The sequence below is a fragment of the Podarcis cretensis genome (assembly GCF_951804945.1).
Source record: "Podarcis cretensis genome assembly, chromosome: 11".
NCBI lineage: Eukaryota > Metazoa > Chordata > Lepidosauria > Squamata > Lacertidae > Podarcis > Podarcis cretensis.
Genome location: NC_137180.1, coordinates 15,456,571 through 15,478,082, shown reverse-complemented (window position 1 = coordinate 15,478,082; position 21,512 = coordinate 15,456,571). Strand labels below are relative to the sequence as shown.

Sequence of the window (21,512 nt, the reverse complement as noted above, 5' to 3'; positions counted from 1 at the left end):
GCGACTGGACTTAACAGTCAGGGGTCCCTTTACCTTTACTGGGCTTTTGTATCCTGCATCAGCCAGGGTCAATCCTGGGCTAAGGATCTTCCCATGAAACATATCAAAAAGAGGAATCCCTCCAGGATGCCATTTGGGGAGTTCTGTAGCCTGGTTGACCCCGTCTGGCGAGTCAGACAGAAACCTTCCTCCCCACATTTGTTTTAGGCCAGGCATGGCCAAAATTGGCCCTCCAGCTGTTTTGGGACTACAATTCCCATCACCCCTGACCACTGGTCCTGTTAGCTAGGGATGATGGGAGTTGTAGTCCCCAAACAGCTGGAGGGCCAATTTTGGCCATGCCTGTTTTAGACTAAGGAACAAACCCAATGCCTTTTTTCCACCAGCAAGTTGTGACAGTTGCTATGAGGTAGGCAAAAAACAAACAAACCCCAGACTGGCCCAATTTGTCTGCAGGCAAGTTCTTCCATGCCCCCATCCATTCATTCATTCATTCATTCATTCATTTATTTATTTTTAATTTAATTTAATTTAATTTAATTTAATTTAATTTAATTTAATTTAATTTAATTTATATACAACTGATTAATTCTACAGCAAGGTCATGCACATGCACTTAAGTTTGAAGGTTTTTAGTAGATTTTGTCAGGAATGTGAAGCAATTTTTCACTTTAAAAAACCCCCAAAACTAAACATAACGTAGTATAAATGTAAGCACTGACAAAAAATAATAATTAGAGCATATACACGAGGTAGTTCTCAGCCATTGTAATATCAGGCTATAATACATGGCCTGATGACAACTTTTGATTATGAAAGTACTTTACAAACCTAAGTCATGGGCTTGTACATGATTCTGCATTTATTCTTGTGATTAGATCCAATTCTCAGGTTTCATTGCTTATTAATAATTTTTTTCTTCATGCATTAAAGTTGCAAACTTATGCATTCTGATTGCTTTGGGAGTTACTGTGGGAGTTACTTGGTTCTCAAATGCCTTAGTACTCAAACAACTTGGAACCCAAATACTGCAAACCCAGAAGTAAGTTTTCCGGTTTGCGAACTTTTCTCGGAAGTCGAACGTGCTCTGTTTTGAGTGCCACACTTCTGTTTTGAGTGCCACACTTCTGTTCTGAGTGTTACACTGAGGTCTGTGTGTTTTTGCTATTTATTTTGTGTTTTTGTTTTTGCGACTGTGTGGAACCCAGTTCAGCTACTGATTGATTGATTGTGTGACTGCAGTACATATTTTTTTTGCTTTCATTTTAAGGATCAATGGTCTCATTAGATAGTAAAATTCATGTTAATTTGCTGTTTTAGGGGTTGTTTTTAAAAGTCTGGAACAGATTAATCCATTTTGCATTACTTTCTATGGGAAAGTGTGTCTTGGTTTGGGAACGCTTGGGTTTTGGAACAGACTTCCGGAATGGATTAAGTTTGAGAACCAAGGTACCACTGTACTTCTGTGTAAACTTGAATAAGATCCAGTTCATATCTTTAGCCGGCAGCTTAACCATTACAGAAGATCAATTGTTCAGTTTCGCACTCCCATCATGGATTTAACCTTGAAACCATTCCAGCTGTGCTAATAAGCCACAGGAAGAAGTAGAGGACACACACACACGAACATCTTTCTCTTACCTAATGTTGGAATGACTAAGCAGGAGCAGCTGCTCAGCTGAAGCCAGTTTCTCTTTCTTAACACATGAAATTAATAACAAAGGACAAGACTTGAAACTAGTTCACAGCTGGTAGTTGACTGATTTACATTCAGTAGCTACTGTTTGATGTGGCTTTCAAGCACAAGGTCAGCTATGTTTAATAAGAAATGAAATAATAAAGATCACTGGTTTTATATGTTTTGCTTGCAACATGCTTCCAGATAAGTCATATCTTCCAAAACAGTGAGTCAGGAAATTTTAAATATGAGAAACATCCTGCAGATTTTATCTTAACTTGAAATGTTTGGCATCCAGTAATAAGTAGTGAACTTATGTAGAATGAAGAGTTTCTGGTCTACAGAAATATAAAGGCGAGTTCACTTGGTCAAAAATGGAAAGAAAAAAACCGACACAAAAATATTCTAAACTAATGAAAAATATGGCTCAGACAGAAAATAAAATATGAGGATTTGCAGTCTCACTTTCCAAAGTGAATTAAACTTTATGTTATAGTGAAGGAACTGACTGCAAAAGTGCCCCTTGTCATGCTATGAGCTGTCTTGCTGCTAAGAGAATATGGAAACCACAACAGATCCTCAAAATATTGTAATATATTTTTTGTAATGGTGTGTGTTTAGCTGATCATTTATATGTTTGTACATATCAATTTTTAGATTTTTAAAAGAGTGTTTTGTGCAATATGAATTTCTAAAACATGTTCTGAGTGTATTGTTAGCCACCTCTGGCATTTTATAAGAAAAGGTGGGGTGTAAAGTGGTTTGAATCAGCAGGTAATCTTCAGCCGTCCAGATGTTGTTGAGTTGCAGTCCCAGGTCCCCTAACACTCTTGAACAAACAAACAGCCTTACATCTCAGACGGGAATAGTTTTGAGATATATATCTCATTAGTGTACCCTAAGCCCAAAGGGAAACTTTCCAAAGTAAAATTGATTTTTCCTCTGTATTGCTAGGAACTTTTTCAAAAAAATGTTTTCACTGAGAACACTGCTTAGTAAGTTTCCTATTATATTGCCTCCAGTATGCCTCTACAGAGTGTTGCTGTGGTCTAAACCACGGAGCCTAGGGCTTGCCGGTCAGAGGGTCGGCAGTTTGAATCCCTGTGATGGTGTGAGCTCCCGTTGCTCAGTCCCAGATCCTGCCAACCTAGCAGTTCAAAAGCACATCAAACTGCAAGTAGATAAATAGGTACCGCTCTGGCGGGAAGGTAAAGGTTTCCGTGAGCTGCTCTGGTTCACCAGAAGTAGCTTAGTCATGCTGGCCACATGACCCGAAAGCTGTCTGCGGACAAATGCCGGCTCCCTTGGCCTATAGAGTGAGATGAGCGCGCAACCCCAGAGTCGTCTGCGACTGGACCTAACGGTCAGCGGTACCTTTACCTTTAGATAAATAGGTACGACTCCAGAGGGAAGGTAAACGGTGTTTCCATGTGCTGCTCTGGTTGGTTTCGATGTTCCGTTGCGCCAGAAGCGGCTTAGTCATGCTGGCCACATGATCCAGAAAAACTGTCTGTGAACAAACGCCGGCTCCCTCAGCCTGTAAAGTGAGAAGAGCATGCAACCCCAGAATTGTCCGCAACTGGACCTAATGGTCAGGGGTACCTTTACCTTTACCTTATGCCTCTACAAGAAGACACGATCGTTGTTAACTGCTCCGAAATAAAAATGACAAATGTATATAATTGTATATGTGGGCTTTTTAGGTTTTTGTTTTTTTTTTGGTCAGTATGTCATCTAACCATACTCTGGGCTACTGTGCTTGAGACAAAACAATGGAGGCATTGTAGGAGAGGTTCCTCTGTGCGCTGACAGACATACTAAAACATTTGGACCATGTTAAGAATTGTTTTTCCTGCTCGTTTTAAATGAGGTGCTAACTTGGGAGACCTTTGCCCCTCTTTCTTCAGCTTCCTACTCAGTGTTGTTGTGATACACATGATGTAAAAAAAACTAAAAACGCTGAGCACCGCCAAGGAATCCTCCTTTCTCCCAAACGTTTAATACCGCTAATAATTTTGTTGCAATCAGAATGTGGCCGGCTTGTGTAGCAGATTGCTTTTTCAGAAAAAAAAAACCCTTAAGCTCAGTTCAGTTGAAACAGTTTAGAAATTGACAAATTATTTCTTACCTTATGGAAAAAATAGAGATGTATGTGTGTGTCTTGGAATCTCTGCTGCTTTGCATTCCTTCCCCCTACTTTTTGCCTAATTTAGCTTCGCAGTGGATGACAGAAAGTTATACTGAGGAGATACTGGTTCATTCAGCTGAGTCATTTTTCACCGGTCACTAATCTCACTGTAACTTACCTATCAGGGTTGCTATAAAGCAGGCATGGCCAAACTCAGCCCTCCAGGTGTTTTGGGACTACAATTCCCATCATCCCTGACCACTGGTCCTGTTAGCTAGGGATGATGGGAGTTGTAGGCCAACAACATCTGGAGGGCCAAGTTTGGCCATGCCTGCTATAAAAGGTTGCTTCTTTGTGTGCCTCCTTGAGAGGTCCGTAGGGTGGCAACAGGAGAACAGGGCCTTCTCTGCAGTGGCTCCTCATCTATGAAACACTCTCCCCAAAGAGGTTTGACTGGCACCTTCATTATACACCTTTAGGCGCCAGGCAAAAACGTTCCTTTTTAACCAGGCCTTTGGTTGATTTGATTGACATCCCATGCCCTTTTAAAATGTGCTTTTTTAGGGGGGGGTTGTTGGGTTGTTGTTATTTTGATTCTATATTTTGTGGTTTTATATTTTCATTTTGTTCTGTGAGCTGCCCTGAGACCTCCAGGTATAGGGCGGTATATAAATAAAATAATATAAAATATAACATAATAAAGATTGGGTGGTCATAGGCAAAACTATACTGTACAGGCTTTCTTGAGCTCCCTAGGGGAAGGCCTCTTTTGTGGCTTCTGGTTATGAAATGATGTCCGCATAGAGGATTATAAAAATATAGATAAATAAAAATTTATTGTTATTTCTACCCCTCCCATCTGACTGGGTTTCCCCAGCCACTCTGGGTGGCTTTCAACAGAACATTAAAAACAGACTAAAACTCCAAACATCAAAAACTTCCCTACTTTATGTCATCTGGGCACTTTTGAGTGGGAACGATCAGATCCTTCTCCAGTACCTCAGGTCATTCATTACACACATTACAGCTGTCCTTTTGTAGCATGTTGCCTTTTGTAAAAGTCATGACAGAATGTTTGCAGGTTTGCAACATACAGGAAAACAATATTGTTCTTATATAGCACGTGTGCACCAAAACACTGTAAGTGAATAAAAATAAGAAGTGTAGTGATTGCCTGTGATCCTTGTGTTTTCTAGGTATAGCGTATTTGAATGGGATGTGCAGCGAAAAGCGGAAATGTATTATTGCAGAGGATAATGGCTTGAATCTCGCATTTACTATTGCCCATGAGATGGGTCACAAGTAAGTAGATAAAACAAGATTATTCAACTTTATGTTGGCATTCCAAGTTAAACACTGCTAGTAGTCTGAAAAAAGGAGATTTGGTATTCATGTGTACATTTAAATAAATAAACCCTTCTTACCTATATTTGAAACCTCCGGGTATACGGCAGTATATAAATTCAATTATTATTATTATTATTATTATTATTAATAATAATAATACCATGGCTGATTTTCTTTTGATTTTTTTTTTTAAATCTAATTATTATAGAATTGTAGAGTTGGAAGAGACCCCTTGGGTCATCTAGTCGAACCTTCTGTAATGCAGGAACTTCGACTAGATCATAGATGACAGATGGCCACCCAACCTCTGCTTAATAACCTTGAAGGAAGGAGAATCCACGACATGTGAAAGTACTTGGCTGGTGTTGGATATATTCAATAAACAGTTTTGAGATGATTTGGGATGAACAACTAGAATTAAACTAGTAAATAAATGGAAGGCAAATGAAATTTCTGTTGACATCTGATTTGGGAACGTTTGAAGTATTTGCTGCTGGTTAGGAGAGCAAAAAGAGCAAGAAATTTAATTGTAAAGCAGAGTATATCTTTGAATTTCTGGAACCGGAAGCTACACCTATGTGTTTTCTAGGCATATGTGAAATTTCCAAACCCACATGCACCAAGTTTAGGGGAACAAAAGGGGATACTCACATTGGTTCATCTAGTGCAGGCATGGCCAAACTTGTGTTTTGGGACTACAGTTCTCATCATCCCTGATCATCATCCTGTTAAATAGGGATGATGGGAGTTGTAGTCCCAAAACAGCTGGTGGGCCAAGTTTAGTCATGCCTGATCTACTGGATCAGGAAAGGTGCTTAACCCCCTAGCCAAAGATTTTCATCTACAAATGCCTCCTTAGCATCCTCCATCCAACACCTGTTCTTGTTGTCAAATAATCTTTTATTTTTATTTTTTTTTATGAAATATTTATTAAAATTTTGCATAATAAAACAAATATTCAACATAAACATTTAAACACAATAAAAGGCATAACAGAAAAAAACAAACAGAAAAAACATAAAAATCTAGTTTTTTACTAACCATCTTCATAACCCTCTTTCCTGACTTCCTCACATCTCCCTTTTCTGCGTTCCCCTTTACACAATCAAATTCAGCAATTCCTTACCCTCTTTCCAATCTTATTTAGTATTATACATTTCAACCTATTATGTCTTCGGTTTTCCTTTCCTTTTAAATCCATTTATCACCTGTTCTTTATAACTTAATTCCTTATATCATTTATTTAGCTTCGACATAATTTTACTCTGGTCATACCCTTTTTTTTATACCTTTTTGCATATTTCTTTTTACTATGTCACTGATGCCATATTATCTTTATATCCAACATCATTTTAACATTCAAACATTTTACAATGTTTTTGGAGATATTCTTTGAACTTCTTCCAGTCCTCTTCCACCGACTCTTCTCCCAGGTCTCGGATTCTGCCAGTCATTTCTGCCAATTCCATATAGTCTATCACTTGCATCTGCCATTCTTCCAGAGTGGGCAAATCTTGTGTCTTCCAATACTTTGCGATAAGTATTCTTGCTGCGGTTGTTGCATACATAAAGAGTGTTCTATCTTTCTTTGACACCAATTGGCCGACAATGCCCAGAAGGAAGGCCTCTGGTTTCTTAGGGAAGGTATATTTAAATACCTTTTTTAGTTCATTATAGATCATTTCCCAGAAAGCCTTAACCCTTAATCTTTTAAGGCATTGGTTTTAAATTACATTCTGTAGAACCTTGCGATACTACAACAGGCTTTTGAAGAAGATTGCTCTGGTGAAAACCACATCGGCTTCTCTTGGTTATGGACCAAAGCACAGAGAAAAGTTGCCCTGCAGGAAGTTATCTTGGTCCTGTCCTGGCTAGAAGGGACAGAAAGTACAAGATGTGTGTGTGTGAATGTGGGACTGTGGGACTGTGTGTGTGTGTGTGTGTGTGTGAATGTGGGACTGTGGGACTGTCAATGAAGGCTTACCAAAGGGTTTATCTGGTCCTGACTGTTTCTTTTGTCTGAGATTCTACATGTGTGCATTCTGCGGCCAACATCCACCGTTTGCTCTGTGGATAGTTGCAGCTGATGACACTTGTATAGTCAGCAAGCATGCAGTTGTGTGGTTTTGGCTATGGCACCCCAACATCTTCATAGCCATTAATGGGGAGATTTCTCTACTCCTACTAGACAGGGTGTCAAATTTGGCCTGCGAAACCATTTGTTTTAGAAAAATGCCAATGTCACTCTGACTATTCTACTCTGTCTGCCCATTTCCCTGCCTGTGATCAGCATCCTGGAAACACAAAGTATTCCAATGGCATTCCTTTCAGTCGATCATTGTTGTGTGTCAAAGCCCCCAAGTCACCCCCAAGAGAATAAAGACACAAGGACACAGAATTTTAGGTTAATGTTAATGGGCAAATTTAGGCCACAACTTTATTGTGTTACAGAATGTGAGTGGTATTGGCTTAGGCACTGGCACCAACAGACTATATCTGACTTCCTGTCCGCCTTGCAGGAAGTCTGGTAAGGGTAAACCGCCAGTAGGGGGAGCCCCGCCAATGTGGATCGACTTGAGCATCCCCTGGGTTCCCGATGGGGTCGTGGCATTGCCCTAGCCCATGGGTAGGCAAACTAAGGCCCGGGGGCCGGATCCAGCCCAATTGCCTTCTCAGTCTGGCCCGCGGACTCAATCTCTGGGACAAATAATCTCTGGGTTATTTGTGGGGCTTGCCTGGTGTTTTTACATGAGTAGAATGTGTGCTTTTATTTAAAATGCATCTCTGGATTATTTGTGGGGCATAGGAATTCGTTCATATATATTTTTTTCCAAAATATAGTCCGGCCCCCCACAAGGTGGACCGGCCCCCTGGTGAAAAAGTTTGCTGACCCTAGCCCCTCCGCAGGCTTTGGATGAGATCCACACCCCCAAATTCCTGTAATGGAATACCTTTGAGCATGGAGGGGCAGCTGATTGCCGCCCCTCCCCTCCCCTCCCCCCACAACGCTATTCCAATGCCTAACCGCCAAACCTTACAAAGTTGTGACAATTGCTACGAGGCAGGCGAAAACATCCCCAGCAAACACACACCACATTCCTCTGCCTTTCCGCTGTCCCCAGAAGTCTTGTTATTATACTAACTTTGGGGCGGGCAGGGGATCGCATTAGCTTTACAGCCGTTATTGCCCAAGCATTTTGAGAGCAGCGGGTGTTACAGAACCGAAAGCGGAGCACCAGCAAATAAAACAGAGCAATAAGGCGACAGACCAGCCAAACCACAATTCACACAACAACACTAAAAGTGTACATTGGATATGGATAAGCGGTAACGCTCCAGATTTATAGATTTATTTTTATTCACAGATATCCTGCGCAAGTGAACACCAACTTTCCTCAAGCTTAGGAAAGATATTTGAGATGAAAATTTAGTATCCAAGAGAGAATTAGAAGAGAAGTAGGGCAAAGATGGAAAAGAGATTAATAAGAGGAATATTCTTGCTATTGCAATTCAGCTTTAAAACCTGATAAGAGATTTCCCCCTAATATGTTTGCTTATTCATACACAGTCCTTCATCTGAGGATCACAGGTCCTGAGGGCAGAGCTCCTCTCTGCTGCAGAGCCTGCTTCCACTGCCAACTGATTGCAGGATTGTACCCCAAAGCAGTGAATTGTTTATTTAAAGACCTGAATTGCTGTAGTGGCAAAGAAAAGCATTCACAGTTGGATGTTCTTACAGATACAGTGGTACCTCGGGATGCGAACTGGATCCGTTCCGGAGCCCCATTCACATCCTGAATGAAACGTAAGAAGCGTCGGCACGTGTGCGGGCTGCATTTTGCCGCTTCTGCGCATGCGCGTGACGTCATTTTGAGCGTCTGTGCATGTGCGAGCGGCGAAACCCGGAAGTAACGTGCTCCGTTACTTCCGGGTTGCCGCGGAGGGCAACCCGAAAGCGCTCAACCTGAAGCACATCCAACCCAAGGTATGACTGTACCTTCTTTTTCGGCCATCACTCGTAGCTGAGTAAGATTGTCTTCCATGAATATTGTCTTAACGGTGTGTCCATAAGTGACTGCGGAGGCCAATTCTGGATACTCGTGCCATCGGAACAGAGCCTTACTGCGAAAATTGTGCATTGATCAGTGTACACTGATCTCCACACACAGAATAAATTCATGCACAAGAATCTCCCAAAAACCCATACAGAATTGACAGATACCTGGAGTGCAACTCTGTGCATGTCTACTCAGATAACACTCCCACTGTGTTCATGTGAGATACAGATTGCTCCCTTGAATGTGGCATCCTCAATGACAACAACATTTATGCGCGACATCCTGCTTAGCCAGGAATGGAACAATAAGAGCCCTCAGTTATACTGTTAGTTAGCTGTTTGGGATCACATGAAAATTCCAAACTGGTTTTTAAAGTCATCCTTACAGAGAGTGCCTTGCAATAGTCAATCCATGAGATTACTGAGGCATAAATATTGGCCCAGGTGTAAATAAACAAAACACACCAAGGTGTAAAGGGGAGAAAAATGTACCCTTAGCTATTGCAATCGCAACCTAGCCATTCAGGAACATTGCTAGATCCCAACAGCACACTCACCTGGTACACCCGATTCTACAGGGTATCATAACACCATGTAGAATCAAGTGTTCTGAAATTAGAAAACAGAATGAAAGTACCGTATTTTTTGCTCTACTTTTTCCCTCCTAAAAAGTAAGGGGAAATGTGTGTGCGTCTTATGGAGCGAATGCAGGCTGCGCAGCTATCCCAGAAGCCAGAACAGCAAGAGGGATTGCTGCTTTCACTGCGTAGCGATCCCTCTTGTTGTTCTGGCTTCTGAGATTCAGAATATTTTTTTTCTTGTTTTCCTCCTCCAAAATCTAGGTGCATCTTGTGGTCTGGTGCGTTCTATAGAGTAACAAATACAGTACATTGTAAATACATATAACACAGACAATTACCTTTTGGATTATGTAAGTGGGGGCCGCAAGCTCCTTACTTGTACAGTTTCTCCATAAATTTTTAGTGAGTCATATAGGCCTCTCCAGTCAGCCACAAATATTCACACATTAGATTCTGACAAATGACACAATGACATACAAGACAACTGGGATTCACTAGTATTTTCCACTTTCATTGACCTTTTGAACAGATGTTTTTAACTTTGGGGTAGTTTAAGTCTTCTCCGTTAAACAACTAAGTTGCTGCTTATAATAAGATTCTGGCTCTTCAGCTTCTGTTTTCCTTTCTGTTCAGTTTAATTGGTACTTTTTGCAAGTAATATTATTTGGCAGTAAATAGGTCTTCTATAGCTACACGACAAGGTTTCTGTGTTTTGGTATCTGTGTGAAAGTGCAGTCCATTCTTATGCATGTCTGCCCCAAATAAACCCCCATTGAGTTCGATGGAAATGACTCACAGGCAGGGGCACCGACTTATAAAAAATATTGGGGGGGCGGGGGCCCATACCGACTTATAAAAAATATTGGGGGGGGGGCCAAGACCTCCAAACCGCTGCTGCTGGGGGAACGAAAGGGGCGAGCCCCAGGCTGCCCCGACCTTAAGTGAACCTGTGAGGGCCCGCCCTTTGCGGCAGCCGATTGGCTGCCGCCGTGGGCGGTGAATATTAATGAGCTAGGGGGAATCCCCGCTTCTCGCGGGGCTGACGCCAGCCCCGCGAGATTGTTGATGGGTCGAGAGCCCGCAACCCCACCCCCTCTCTAGATCGGGAGTGGCTTTGTTTTTCTTAAATTATTGGGTGGGCTGAGCTCCATGGAATCGGCGCCTATGCTCACAGGCCTGTATGTGTAAAACTGTGGTCTTAATTTTTGCTTTGGTGATGATCCACTTTAGTGAGGGCAAACCGTATTGGAAAGGCAAGCAGCAATCCAACAGTTGTCATCAATATCATACCATAATTTATTCACACACAGATGTTCTACTATTACACAAGTGGGAGTCACCATCTTGAGTTTGTCAGGAAGAACTCTTACGACAATTCGTAAAAACGCTTGCTTACAAATGTGGATTCAAAGTCCTTGTTTGGCACCACCATGCAATGGTTTTTGTTTCCACTATCACTCCCTAGGAAACCCTCAGAGCCCCAGAATGCTTCCTTACTCCATTTTGAATCCAAGAAGTATAGTTACTTATTAAACCTACGCAGTTATTATTATGGTTGATCAAATGAAAGGAAAACTTGTCCCCTGTCAAATGAAAACTTGCCCCTTGTTATCTGGCAGCATGGCTTGATTGAAGTTAGTAGGGATAGAGCATGGGTAGGCAAACTAAGGCCTGGGGACTGGATCCGGCCCAATCGCCTTTTAAATCTGGCCTGCAGACGGTCCGGGAATCAGCGTGTTCTTACATGAGTAGAATGTGTCCTTTTATTTAAAATGCATCTCTGGGTTATTTGTGGGGCCTGCCTGGTGTTTTTACATGAGTGGAATGTGTGCTTTTATTAAAAACGCATCTCTGGGTTATTTGTGGGGCATAGGAATTCGTTCATTTCCCCCACCAAAATATAGTCCGGCCCCCCACAAGGTCTGAGGGACAGTGGACCGGCCCCCTGCTGAAAAAGCTACAGTCTCGATGCAACCAGTCATTAATATGCCTGTGTCATCCCAGAAATACTGAATTTGTTGTGCAAGATTTCGTTCGGCTTTAGTTTTGGCTGGATTATTGGCTGACAGGAGTGTGTTAGTTGGGCTGTCAGTTCAGGATGTTTTAACGTAAGGATGCCTGGCAAGAAAAGCTCTTTGACAGATGGAAACTGGTTTGCTCTGCAGGAGGGAAAGTGCAGAATTCACATACTTTGGATTTGGGCCAGACAGCTACAATTGTTGGTGTGAGGTGGAGGAGAGAGAGAGGGGAGGATTTGCATTACGCTGTAGTCTTAGTAGCTACGATGCTTCCCTAAAAGTAGTTTATCTGATTTGTGCGACTTGAGAAACCCAGAACGTACAATCCTTATATGTAGCCTTAGCTGTGCTGTTAATCTAGTTGGTTTTTCAACCCCAAATCTCTCCAGTCTTCCTTCTTTCCCTCCACCTTCTTTCTTCCCTCCACCAAACAGTTTTAAGGAGTCCGCCTTCAGAAGCGGTATTTCTGAATCTTTTCAAGCTTTGAAATGGTGAATATTGGGATGGGTAGACAGTCCTTTATTTAATAAGATGGGGTGGGGGTGGGGAGCGAATAACATATATTTTTTCCATGCTTCCCTTCGGAAAAGATGCTTGTTAGAGTCATTGGGCATTAAATGCGTTGTGAGAGAGGGAATTATTATTATTTTTTTCTTTCTTATTTTTATTATGTATTTTGTGGTTTTTAAATTGCCATTTTATGTCGTGAGCCGCCCTGAGATCTATGGATATATACAAATTCAATAAAATAAATAAATAATTCGTTTCACTTCTAGATCGCTTTCATTTTTTTCCCCAAAAAAATCTGAAAGTGGTTTACAACCTACGTCAAAATGTCAAATCCAGAATAAAACATTGCAAAAGAAAGTCAGATATAAATTATACATTCAAAACAACATAATTAACAAGAAACTAAAATATTTCTTAAAGATTTCAAAATAAAACATTACAAATTAGGTCACTGCAGAATGCAGATTTAACACAACCAAGTTAGAAATAAATACCTTATTTCAAAAGAAAACATTACTAGAGGAAATCAAATAGAAAATGCATATTTAAAACAGCGTAACTGGCAAGAGAATCAAGTATTATTGTAAACATAGAACATATATCTGCTGCTGTTGCTGCCAATCCTGCCAATGGTGGTTCATGGTGGGTGACGGATGTGGAACCTCAGGCTTGGTGACCTTGGTTTGCACTAAGACACAGCCAAGATGGTCTCGGGCCTCTTCAGCAGCCTCAGTTTTTGTAGCTGGAGTCAGTCAGGTGGGGAAAGGCTTGCAAGGGAGGGAGCAACATTAGCAGTTCTGAAATTTACTCAGTTCTCAAAATTTAAGCAGCCTAACTTCTGAGCAGACCGGCAAGCAACAGTCTTGTTGATCTTGCTTCATGAAGGCTGCAGTCCTAACCACATCTGAAGTCCTGTTCAATTTAGTGAGCTTCCTATGGGGATTTCAGTCTTTAACTAGCAGCAAGTTTCATTAAACTTGGTGGGACAAATTTTTGAGTCAGATGTACTAAACTGCTGAATAACTTTGAATAACTACAACGTGTTGCCACCAGTGTGTGTTTGTGTGTTTGTGTGTGATTAAATATGGATTATAGGTAAATATATGGGGTCAAATCGGTTTTAAAAGAGAAATATTGTGTACATAGGAATATCGCTTACTGGGAAGTATGTCTGTTTTAAAAGGGAGGAGGAAACTACTGCCTTTCTGTGAGCAGTTTAAAAACTATTTATATATTTCCCTCTTAAAATAAGCTCTACTTTCAATACTTTCACATTTTTAGCATGGGAATAAATCATGACAATGACCACCCATCTTGTGCAGATGGTCTCCATATCATGTCTGGAGAATGGATCAAAGGGCAGAATCTTGGAGATGTTTCGTGGTCCCGGTGCAGCAGGGAAGATCTGGAAAGATTTCTCAGGTAATTCATTCAACAAGTGGAATTGCTTAATGTCAGCTTTTACATCTATTCATTTATTTTCTTTGATGGCTATAAATTTCAGACATGCCAAGTTTTCAGCACCCTGTAGCAGCTTCTGTATCAGGTTCAAAAGGTACTGTTGAACAGTTTTGAAAGTGTGGTGTCTCAGCTTTCAGTATTACTGGAGTTATCCAGCAAGAGAACATGAGAGCTAATTGAAGGAAGAGGGTAGAAATAATTTTTAAAGGTTTATTCAGCTATGTTCAAAGCAAGAGGAAGAACAAGCAGGTAGGAGGTCCCTTGGGTGGAGAAGATGGAGAAATGTTGTTGGGTGACAGAGAGAAGGCGGAACTGTTCAACACCTACTTTTCAGAGGTTAGATGTGTTGGGAAACTGTGTACGTGCAGCTACTCACACAGAGTCAATTAAGGTTTGGCAGACAGCCAGAAGGCAATCTGAAGGAGTAAGTCTGCCTGATGATAACAGAGACATGGAGACCGCTCCCTGATTAGTCAAACTCTCTCAAGGGAGTGATAATTAATGGCCTACTAACTGGAATGTGTTAGTTCAGTATTTCAGTATTCAGAGTTCTGTGTCAGTGTAGGAGTTGAGAGTTGTGAGTCGTGTCAGAGAGAGCTAGCTAAAGATCCGTGTTCTGTTCCTGTAAATAGTCCACTGTATATAATAAACACCTAACTACAAGTTCCTGGTTCCTGCTTCGTCTATCCTGTCTGCAGCCAAGCCGCCAATTGCTTCCGTGGATTCTGCGTATACTCTGCTAGGTCTGGCTAAGGTCCTGCAACTAGTCAGAAAGTTGCAAAACACCAAATAGGTTTACCAGTAGGATGGACACTTGTCATGTATGATGTGGTTGAGACTGCAGGGCGTTGGACTAAATGACCATAGGAGTCCCTTCCAGCTCTACAATTCTGTGATTCTTTGTATTTTACAATAAAGGTTCTTATGTTCAAGATGGGATGCTGGTGGCGCTGTGGTCTAAACCACTGAGCCTCTTGGGCTTGCGAATCAGAAGGTTGGTGGTTCGAATCCCTGTGACGGGGTGAGCTCCTGTCACTCTGTCCCAGCTCCTGCCAACCTAGCAGTTCGAAAGCATGCCAGTGCAAGTAGATAAATAGATACCACTGCGGTGGGAAGGTAAATGGCGTTTCCATGCGCTCTGGCTTCCGTCACAGTGTCCTGTTGCTCCAGAAGTGGTTTAGTCATGCTGGCCACATGACCCGGAGAGCTGTTTGTGGACAAATGCTGGCTCCCTTGGCCTGAAAGCGAGATGAGCCTTGGCCTGAAAGCCACAACCCCATAATCGCCTTTGACTGGACTTAACCGTCCAGGGGTCCTTTACCTTATGTTCAAAGACACGTCTGTTCAAAATGGGGCAGAGCAATTGCATTCAATGTTCATTTTTGGAATATTAGGGAGCAAGCTATTGGTCTAATCCAGCAAAGAAGGCCCACAAAATACTGTTCATGAATTATCTGGCAGGAGTCTGCCCATGTGTTGGGTTGGATTAGGGACTGTGTACAAAAAAATGTGTACATAAGGGACGCGGGTGGCGCTGTGGGTAAAACCTCAGCGCCTAGGACTTGCCGATCGCATGGTCGGCGGTTCGAATCCCCACGGCAGGGTGAGCTCCCGTCGTTTGGTCCCAGCTCCTGCCCACCTAGCAGTTCGAAAGCACAATTAAGTGCAAGTAGATAAATAGGTACCGCTTTATAGCGGGAAGGTAAACGGCGTTTCCGTGTGCTGCGCTGGTGCCGGCTCGCCAGAGCAGCTTCGTCATACTGGCCACGTGACCCGGAAGTGTCTCCAGACAGCGCTGGCCCCCGGCCTCTTAAATGAGATGGGCGCACAACCCTAGAGTCGGACACGACTGGCCCGTACGGGCAGGGGTACCTTTACCTTTTACAAAAAAAAGGCATTAAATGCAGATGTGCACCTGGCTTAATTTATGTACCTTTACAAGGGAAATTTCTTCCATTAGATTTTGTTTGTTTCATTTTTATCCCCCCCCCCAATTTATATTGAATAACTGGTTAATTTGAAACAATATGTGAATTATGCAAGTTCATGGTCATAATTTGTTAGTTCAACCTTTACACTAATTTAAAACCTTAGCGTTTCACTAAATGAAACAGAATGGTTCTCTAAGCGTTCACTTTAAGATGTATAATTCCTTCTTTGTAGTGTGTGCATGTTTTATGTCAGTACAATAACCAGCCTCTATTACTATTCACCAACTTCTAAACCTCTTTATACTGCCAGGTCAAAGGCCAGTAACTGTTTGCTACAGACAAATCCCCAGAGCCTTAACTCTGTGATTATTCCTTCAAAACTGCCAGGGATGACATACACTGCAGATGAACAGTGTCAAATTCTCTTTGGACCAACGGCCTCTTTTTGCCAAGAAATGCAGGTAACAGTGATGACACATTTTAATTTATCCACTAGCTAGTACATCCATTCTTTGGCTTTTTGTGTTCCGTAACAACGAGGGGTTGAAAAATAAGAAATATAGAGTGGTTCCAAAATGTTTACTCTTACTAGCTACCCAAAGCTACCTTAAATTGTTCCCATCCTCCCTTGCATTTTTCAGTATATAAAGGTCAGGTGTTCTGTGGCAAGAAGATTGCTGTATATTCCTAAGGTGAAGCAGATTTGACACTTTTCTTCGCCCCCTTCCCAGTTCTGCTGTTTTTAGAAAAACAAGGCTTCTGTAACTGAGCTAGAATTTCTGTCACTGAGGAGAAAAATTACTGGTTTTTGGATAAGACCCAGAGTCAGATTGTAGAGGAAATATATTAAGAGCTTTATCCAATATCACAGCTGATTTTACAGGCAACTTCAGGCCAGAAGGATAAAGCTAGAAGGATCAAAATACACAGAAAGAGCAATTATCTCTAGCAGTTATCTCTGAATATAAACCTAGCTGCATATATTGCTTAAGATATACAGAAGCAATGAGTATATTCCTGGCTGGCCGGCCCCAAAAACATCTGGGGAGCAAACGGTAACCGACACAAGAGTTTGCCCTTCAGCCATTCTCTGAGCTGCAGCTACCTCAAAGTTTGAAATCAGTGAAGAAATAGATTTCAGTTGATTTTTGTCAGGGACAGTGAATGAGGCCAACCTATTTCCTGATTTGGTCCATGGGGTCACAAAGAGTTGAACACAACTAAACAACAAGCTTGGCTCATGTTCAAGCCAATTAAGTGTGATCCATGAGGACCTCATCCATCTCTAGCTCTTAAGCCTAAACTTGTATTTCCAGGAGCCAGAATGCTAGCTAATTACCATAACCATACCTGAATCCTTGGCATGAGTGGGATTAGGTTGGCAGAAGATGGATAGAGAAACCAATGCATTTTTAAAATTTACATGAGCTACTTGGGAATTCCTTCCTCATTTTGAATTGTGATCTACAGCATCCATGACTTGAGTGCACTGGAAACAGATTTTATTCTGTGACCAAAGCATAGTTTTTATTGATATCCATGCTTGGCAGAGTTCAATCACATTCTGTTTATTGCCTTTAAAAGCAGCCACTTTCTCATGAAATAGACAAAGAACTTTTGCCCAGGCAGACGCATTATATTCATTATTCTGTGAACTGCCCTGGGACCCCTGGGTATAGGGCAGTATATGAATTCCAAGAAGAAGAAGGAGAAGAAGACGCGGGTGGCGCTGTGGATTAAACCACAGAGCCTAGGGCTTGCTGATCAGAAGGTCAGCGGTTTGAATCCCCGCGACGGGGTGAGCTCCCGTTGCTCAGTCCCAGCTCCTGCCAACCTAGCAGTTCGAAAGCACGTCAAAGTGCAAGTAGTTAAATAGGTACCGCTCCGGCGGGAAGGTAAATGGCGTTTCCGTGCACTGCTCTGGTTCGCCAGAAGCGACTTAGTCATGCTTGCCACATGACCCGGAAGCTGTACGCCGGCTCCCTCGGCCAGAGATGAGCACTGCAACCCCAGAGTCGGTTACGACTGGACTTAACTGTCCGGGGTCCCTTTACCTTTACCCCTCTTCAGCAAGGGCTTACGGGACAGCTTTTCCCCATGAGCCCATCACATGGAGAGGATACGGGGCAAAACCTTGCCTAGTATTTTTCTGCAATCTATGGGCCACAGGGGGACGCAGGTGGCGCTGTGGGTTAAAGCCTCAGCGCCTAGGGCTTGCCGATCGAAAGGTCGGCGGTTCGAATCCCTGCGGCGGGGTGCGCTCCCGCTGCTCGGTCCCAGCGCCTGCCAACCTAGCAGTTCGAAAGCACCTCTGGGTGCAAGTAGATAAATAGGGACCGCTTACCAGCGGGAAGGTAAACGGCGTTTCCGTGTGCGGCTCTGGCTCTGGCCAGAGCAGCGATGTCACGCTGGCCACGTGACCCGGAAGTGTCTCCGGACAGCGCTGGCCCCTGGCCTCTTAAGTGAGATGGGCGCACAACCCCAGAGTCTGTCAAGACTGGCCTGTACGGGCAGGGGTACCTTTACCTTTACCTTTTTATGGGCCACAGCACCGCCGGGCAAAGGCGTCCTGTGCTTATTGGCCATGGAACGGGACTTAAATACTAACTTTTACATTCTTAGTGTCTGTTTTCCTCCCCAGCATGTTATTTGCACTGGATTATGGTGCAAGGTGGAAGGGGAGAAGGAATGCAAAACTAAGCTGGACCCACCAATGGATGGAACTGATTGTGACACTGGAAAGGTACTTTGCAACCTTACTCTAAAGAAGTCACATTTGTGTATCGGCTGTTTGGTTGGTTGTTTTGCAGTTTTTTTCCTGACCTTAATTCTGGAGTGTAAAACCCGCCAATTGGATTCTGAAGCAAATAAAAGCATGCTTTCTTTGCTTTTAAGTGACGTGTGCATATGGCAGAGTGGGCATCATCTTTGAAGAGAATTTCATTTCTGTATAGATAGTGACTGTTTAAATAGTACTTACCAATGACAGGTTTGAAACGTGCTTGAATTAATCTGAAGCCCAGTTAATTGGGTTGACCTTTTGTTGATTTAAAAATTTTTAAGTTTCATTTTCTCTAACAAATCGATTGATTTAACTATTGAAGCCATCACTGATATACAATGGGACTCTAGTATCTTTCCCAGTAATTCTTTGGCCCATGATGAAATGCGTAAGACGAGAACTTCAGGATCACACATTTATTAGTCTGTAAGAAATAGGTTGTCTTTTCCCCCCTGTGCATGCAATGTATTACTCTTTCTGTATTCCTGACCCAATTTCAGGTGCTTATGCGTGTGTGTATTTTGCATGGCAATTTCATACAACTATATTTTATAATAGAATAAAAATACTTCTTTATGGTCACGCTGCAGGATAAAAACTGGCACCTCGTTTTCTCATTCCATTATGAAGCACATCCAGTACTTGAAACTGATATCCCTTTTTCAGAAGGGAAATGCAACTGAATGAAATAAATAGTATTGTGCAAAATCCAAAACTATTAAAATCAATGGGAAAGTTGTTGGTCATATTTATCTGACAAACCGGCTCCCTTATTTCTGGATTACTGTGATCAGTTCAGTTGCTTCTAGTCCCAAACCCTCACCCCCAGAATATTATAAATCCTCATAACCTATCTGTCTGGTGGATTTTGCACTTGTATGTCTTTTTAATACAAAGATGTTTAAAAACTTATGTTACCAAATGCATCTCAAGTGCCTATTAAGAATTCCCAAAGCACCGTATTATTCGTCCAGAATTATTGTCCTGGTTTATTATAACAGTAGCATAAAAATAACTCTTTAATGGGAAATATTCATGAGTCTTGCACAAGCTGTGCATGCTTCTGACTATGTGCAGTCATAAAGTGGAGAAAATCCATATATATATTTTTAGTGGGAACGAAAGGTCAGGCAGGCACATAGATTTAAATTGAAGCAAGTGCAAGTAAGGTGTCTGCTTTGTCTCTGTGCTTGTCCAAGCTGGAGTGACTGAGATTACTTGGGTCAGTGTAACCCCCACAAATTCAGTGTGGATTTGAAAAACAGCTGTATTTTGGTTTGCATATTGGTTTGGGAAATGCAAACTCAGTTGGTTTGTAGTAAAATGTGAACTGTAGAAATTTCTCCCCCAACTCCGATTGTCCTATTACTACTTGATTAACAGGAAGCAAAGTCATTCTACACCAATGGGGGAAAACGAGACTTCCAAAAAGAAAATATGACAGTCCCTTTGAGTACCGAATGCCCAGACTTTAGGAATATGATAGATTTGTCAATAGGCATGAAATGTTACAGGATTCATCCAAATAGTAGGTTTGAGGGAGAAAGGGAATGAGATGTGCATTATGTATTCCAATGTTAGCCTTGCACTCCCATCAAAATGGGCAGAGAAGCAGATGCGGGACCTGACAATTTCCTTTTTGGTTCTGGTTTTCCTTCTAAGTAGTGAGCTGAGAATACAGAGAGCTGTTTGCATGTATATACTGACAGGTGCTGGATCAGAGCTAAAATGGTTACCCTTTCGATGTGGCATATGGTTTGAACAGAATTATTGCAATGAATTATTGCTCATGTGTCCCCTACACACACACACACACACACACACACACACACACATTAATCTGAAAATTGACTTTTTAAATAGTGGTGCAAGGCTGGAGAATGTACCAGTAGGACATCATTCGCTGGACGCATGGAGGGTGAATGGAGCGCATGGACCACTTGCAGCAGAACCTGCAACACTGGAGTCAGCAGCCGACAGCGTAGATGCTCAGGGTAGATAACGACAGTTGCAGCTTTTTTTTGTCCTTGCAATATTATTTACTAATATAGCTGTACCAACCTGGTTGCGCACAGATGCACTACATATTGGCAAGTCTTCTTTATTTGCCGAAACTCTTTCTAGCCTCTCCTTCGTCACAAGCCATCCCGGGTTAGGATATAATAAGCAACTGAAAACCATAACGCAGGGCTTGCAATTAAAAGTCTTCTAAGTGTGTTCAGCAGAATGTTCTTAGAAGTCCTCTTTTTACATCCATGCTAAATGCGTGAACGTTGGAGGTCGAGGGGCTGCACCCAGGGGACATTGAGGTGGGGGACACCTTGTTCCCCCCCCCCAGACCCCAACACAAATCAGGCTGAACTAATTAACGTGGTTAATGAATGGAACCAAATATTGTCTACTTAGCCCTATCCCCTCGATTCTCCAATTGTAATTCCGTTTCTTGTTCACAACAGAGTATAAATAAGAGGCCTGTAACCACGGAGCTTGTATACGCATTAGCCATAATCCGGCTATGCACTGTGGAAACCGTGGCCCAGATTCAACCAACCCAAGAGGAAGCCAGGGTAGGGGATCCCGTTCGTGCAACAGAGCTTCCCCCTCCAACCACTGCAGCTCCCCCAAATTTTCTCTGGAGGGTCAGAAGAACCCCCAGAACATTGCACAGAGGGAGGAGAGCCAGGGTTGTTCAATAATAATAATAATACAGTGGTGCCTCGCAAGACGAAATTAATCCGTTCCGTGAGGCTCTTCGTATAGCGGTTTTTTCGTCTTGCGAAGCAAGCCCATTGACAGTTTAGCGGATTAGCGCTATTAGCGGTTTAGCGGCTTTTAGCAATCAGCTGTTAAGCGGCTTATCAGCGGATCAGCTGATAAGCGGCTTAGCGGCTTAGGAAAAGGGGGGGGGGAAGGGAAAAAACCCCGCAGGAACTCGCAAGACATTTTCGTCTTGCGAAGCAAGCCCATAGGGAAATTCGTTTTGCGAAGCACCTCCAAAACGGAAAACCCTTTCGTCTAG

At 42.4% G+C, this 21,512-nt stretch overlaps 1 protein-coding gene across 2 annotated transcripts in view; it reads left to right on the top strand.

Moving 5' to 3' along the window:
* The window catches only part of ADAMTS19 (ADAM metallopeptidase with thrombospondin type 1 motif 19), a 128,187-nt gene that overhangs the window by 61,941 nt on the left and 44,734 nt on the right, over positions 1 to 21,512 (top strand). For both annotated transcript variants that reach the window (XM_079995339.1, XM_079995338.1), the window contains exons 8-12: positions 5,003 to 5,108; positions 13,601 to 13,741; positions 16,022 to 16,172; positions 18,353 to 18,454; positions 20,357 to 20,487. In XM_079995339.1, the coding sequence (XP_079851465.1) occupies positions 5,003 to 5,108; positions 13,601 to 13,741; positions 16,022 to 16,172; positions 18,353 to 18,454; positions 20,357 to 20,487 (631 nt within the window). The remainder of the gene's footprint in view (positions 1 to 5,002; positions 5,109 to 13,600; positions 13,742 to 16,021; positions 16,173 to 18,352; positions 18,455 to 20,356; positions 20,488 to 21,512) is intronic.